The 4,540-nt window shown below is 49.4% G+C and overlaps 1 protein-coding gene across 1 annotated transcript in view; it reads right to left on the reverse strand.

Moving 5' to 3' along the window:
* The window catches only part of LOC104984132 (putative uncharacterized protein FLJ22184), a 60,715-nt gene that overhangs the window by 32,351 nt on the left and 23,824 nt on the right, over positions 1-4,540 (reverse strand). Inside the window, exons 3-4 of the mRNA XM_010833755.1 lie at positions 3,833-3,970; positions 3,419-3,776 (exon numbers count right to left, since the gene is read on the reverse strand). Of these exons, the coding sequence (XP_010832057.1) occupies positions 3,419-3,776; positions 3,833-3,970 (496 nt within the window). The remainder of the gene's footprint in view (positions 1-3,418; positions 3,777-3,832; positions 3,971-4,540) is intronic.

Genomic DNA, 4,540 nt, shown 5'->3' on the forward strand with positions numbered 1-4,540 from the left:
AGCTCTGTGGAGGGGCCAACGTGGAGAGAAACAGAGACCTCCCCCCATAGCTGGCATCAACTTGCCAGCCATATAGATTAGCTTCCCTGACAGAGGATCTGCCAGCCTCAGTCAAGCCTTTGGAGGACTGCAACCCAGCTGACATATTACTGCAATCTCTGGAGATCCCCTGAGCATGAAACCACTCAGCCCATCTGCTCCTGAACTCCTAACTCACAGAACCTGTGAGAGGTAATAAATGTTTATTGCCATCTTACGCCCTATCTTTGGGGATAACTGTTACACGGCAATTGACAGCAGTAGACAGCTAATACCAGACACTTACTCTCTAACACTGGAAGCTCCTTAAGAGCATAGACTGTTTTCTTAATTCTCAAAGCTCCCTGAAGCCTTAGAAATAAACAGTGCCCATATTTGTTGAACTGTGCCAGCAGACTATTCCCCTTTGTCCACTGTTCCTTTTCTTCCAAAACATATCCATTAACAAACTATTCCCTATGCCTAAAGTACTTCATCTGTACTCTATCAATGTCCTCCCTTTTCTGTCTCAAAGGCCTTCTGAAATAGACTTCTGAGCATCTGCTGTGTCCCAGAACCGCCCTTGAAGCTGACAACAAAACAAAGAAACATCCTTGCCCTTATGGAGCTTACAGTCCAGTGTATGCCCTTGCCACAGTGGTCTCTCTGAATATAATACAACAATCTTTGTTAACAGGACTTCAAAATTCTAGTTTCCCCTTTGTAAAATTTAAGTATTCAAAAATTATTTCACCCCTTTCATCATGTCTATTTAATTGGCTGTATGTCTGCATATGTTTTTCTTTTATATTTAAATAAATATTGAAGCTGCAGCCTCAAGAAAAGTCCATACCTATTTACTTCCTAAAGTGCCCCCACTTAAATCTGTCTCTATTCTCTGTTTTTACTGAATGTTTTCATGGGCCACGATTTTTAGCAAATATCACATTTATAAGTGTAAAATAAATACCATTTGATTTTTTTAATAGCCTATATTCATTATATAAGTCCAAGCAACTCAATCAAATATGAATTTGTTTCACAGAAAGCAATTTTTAACTGAAGTATATTGTATTATTTAGTACTTCTACAACAAAACAGAGTGTTAAAAGAAAAAAAAAAGCTCACTACACTTTTAAATTAGGAATTCCAGTCCGAGCTCTGTCCCCCACTGTGTAACCTTAGACAAAGTCTTCAACACCCTGAGCCTCAGTTTCCATATCCTGAAGTGGAAGTAAAATCTACCTCACAGAATCACTGTGAGGATTAAGCAATGCATTAAAAGCCTAGCTTGATGCCTGTTACGGAGTGAGCGTCGCAGAACGTCAGTTTTCTTACCCCTTACCTAAGGCTTGTACTTATGGTCCGAACAGCTGTCAGTTTTTAAGTTTAGTTATTCCTCTTTGGAATGATCTTCCTCTCCTTTATCTAATGAATAAAAGATTCAGCTCAAAGGCCATCCTCTCCCTGAAGTCCAAAGGAAACGTCCCCTCGACTCTCCCACACAGTTCTGGGTTTGTACCTGGCGTTTCTGTCAGTGTGTTACAGTTCCCTGTCACTTTCCGTCTCTCCCACTAGACCGTGAGTTCCTCATGAGGAGGGAACATACACCTCACTCATTTCATAGCCTCAGCTTTTAGAAAAACACCTGGCACGTTACAGGCATGAAACAAAAACTGAATGAATGAGTGAAGTCACTACTTGGGCAGTACCCGGATCACTCCTGGGTGACCAAACTTTGTGTTTTTGCCCTTTATGGGCCGAGATGCTCCTCTGTGCTTCTGATCCCTTCCTCGTAACACTCGACATAGCACTAAGGACTCAGAAAGTCTGCATTAAATACTTTTGGCTTATGCAATACAGAAAACTCTCACATGATTTCATTCTAAATAAAAAATGGTATCCTAATGGATGTGGCTTTTGGAAGCCTTTTTAAACAGGAGCTCTTCTTAAGAGTTACTGGCAAAGAACTGAAGCAAATGCTGGAACTATACTACAGCCGGTTTTCCTATGCATGTGCTTTTGAAAAAAACAGTAATGGTTTGCTTCTTTCTAAAACACTTCATTAAGAAACTGAGGATCATAAAGCCCTTTGATTCGCTGTGAAAAATGTGAACACCACCAGGCAAAATTTAGCTTAGTAACTTTCAGCCAAAGGTTCCCCACCCTACAGTCATAGGGCTGTGGGCCAGCTGGCTGTCACCTCATCCCTGGGAGGTGGCTGCTTTTCAACAGTAAAACTGCATAAGTGAAATGTGGAATCTGGGGGGATCTTCCAAAGTAAGACACGGAAATTTAACTTCTTATTTTAAATAGAGATTCTGCTTCAGACCTTGGCTCCAGGTGGAAGACCCTGAAAAGAGCTCAAAAACTGGCAACTCGGTGGTGGGGGTGGCGGGCGGCGCATTTCAGACATATTATGGATTTTAAAGTATGTAAACATGCAGGACACTAGGTGTAATTTCACTGCTAGAGTTAAGTGACGTATTTCACATTCCTGTCTACGCACACTTCATGCCAAGTATAGGCTGGTAAGCAGTTAACTGTCCACCAAACTGCCCTTTAGTTATGCTGCATAACAGAGAGAAAACAGAGAAACCCTGACAAAACCAAGTTGGGCTGGTGCTTACACACACATGCTGGTCTATCGTGGTTCTCAATGTCACAAAAACAAACGCTGCTTGGGCCTTTACTAAGGTGGGCAAGCGCAGTGTCAAACATTTTAACTCCTACAACGACTCCATGATGGATATTATTATTACCCCAAATTTTCAGATGAGGAAACTGAGGCCCAAGATTACACAGCTGGCAAATGGCAGGTTTGAGAATCTGACTGGAAAACTTCAGCCCTAGCAACTACAGAGGATCAATGCTCCTGCATTCTCGCCAGGCTAGGGAATATACTTGAAGTGTCATGACAAACATTTTGTTGGAGGGGAAAGTTTCAGATCTGCCAGATCCCTTACACCTGGCAGCATTCAGGTAACCAGACAGGCATCAACAAGTCCAGGTGAGACTTCCTTGCTTGGGAATCCTGGGAACTGCACATGGATCCTAAGGGTCTACACAAGATCCAGGAGAAAGCACCCGACAGACACCTGGTCCCTGCAGTCACGAAACGCCCGGGACGCCGCGGGGGCGGGAACCTCCGTGCCTCCACCCCCCCGCGGCACGGCCCAGCCGCGCACAGGTGCACCGACCGCCCGCGCCCCCACGCCGCCCGTCTCGGCTCTACGACCCCAGCCTGGGGAAGCGGGGCGACGCTGGGGAAGGGGCCGAGGGGCGAGGCCGGCCCACAGCCGGACCCCCGGAGGGCGCGCGTGGCGGGGTCGCCCGGAGAAAGGATGCTCGGGGCGGGGCCGCGGTGGGGGAGGGGTCCCCTGCCCGGACTCTCACTCACCGCCTGGCTCTCCTCCCGGGCCGGGCTCCGCGGCGGTCCCCGCTCCGGCTCTCAACCGCGCGTGTCTCCTCCCGAGGCTCAGCGTCCAGCCGGGACGCGCGGAGCTGTGGATAAGTCGGCGAGAGCGGAGGGCGTGCAGCGAGCGGAGCTGAGAGGGTGGGAAGGATGGGACGGTCGCGCTCACCGCTGCCGCCGCGGGGACACCACAGACACGGCCTTGGCCGGCTCCTCTCAGGCACGGAAGCTGCGGGTCCTCCTACCACACCCGCCTCCCGCACCCCCCACCACGCCACGCCCGCTGAAGGAGTGACAGCAGTGCTGACCAATCTGAGGCCTCGTGGAGGCCGGGAACCACGGACTAAAAGGAGGGAGGGCACGGGAGGGATACAAGGGAGGCGAGCGTGGCGGCGGGACTTCCTGTGACTGACGGCCCAGCGCAGCCAATGGGCAGCGGGGAGATGACCTCATTGTCGAGGAAAGTCTGGAACTGGTGGAGTGGCGGTGAGGAGGTGGGAGGAGGTCGGAGACGAGCCGGAGGCGGGGCGCTGGGGCCTTAAAGAGGCCGCAACCCATTGGTCATCCAGTCAAGGCAAGGGTGGCGGACCCGGCCAGACCTGGCCAAGTTGCCAAGGGGTCAGTGCTGCCAGAGCTTAGTGCATTAATCCTCCAGCCCCCATCACAATCCTTCTAGGGGGCTGAAGGATCCCCGCCCGGGGCTCATAAATCGATTACTTAATTTCACGCTTCCCAAAAGGAGACACAATAAATTCCGCACTGGCCCGGAGCCCTGAATTCCCGTTACAGCTCCCGCCCCACCGAAGCCCGTCGTCTCGTTTCTTTGAGTCAGTTTCCAGTACAGTAAACGGGAAGATACCGGCACTCACCTACCCCAACTTTACCTGCCCAGAATGTTGAGATCATTAACAGCAAAAGTGCTTTGGGCTTCAAGAAAAAAGACTGAATGAACCCAAAACCCGGTATCAGGACACTTCAGGAAGAGCATCTGTAAAAGGAAGGACTGCACTAGACGACTCTTGTAATTCTATAATTGTAAGATGCTGATTGATGTCCTCCTCTCTCCGGCATCCACTCTCGTAGCGAAGGGGGGTGGGGGGTGGGGGG

Source organism: Bison bison, unplaced genomic scaffold (genome assembly GCF_000754665.1).
Source record: "Bison bison bison isolate TAMUID 2011002044 unplaced genomic scaffold, Bison_UMD1.0 scf7180017863885, whole genome shotgun sequence".
NCBI lineage: Eukaryota > Metazoa > Chordata > Mammalia > Artiodactyla > Bovidae > Bison > Bison bison.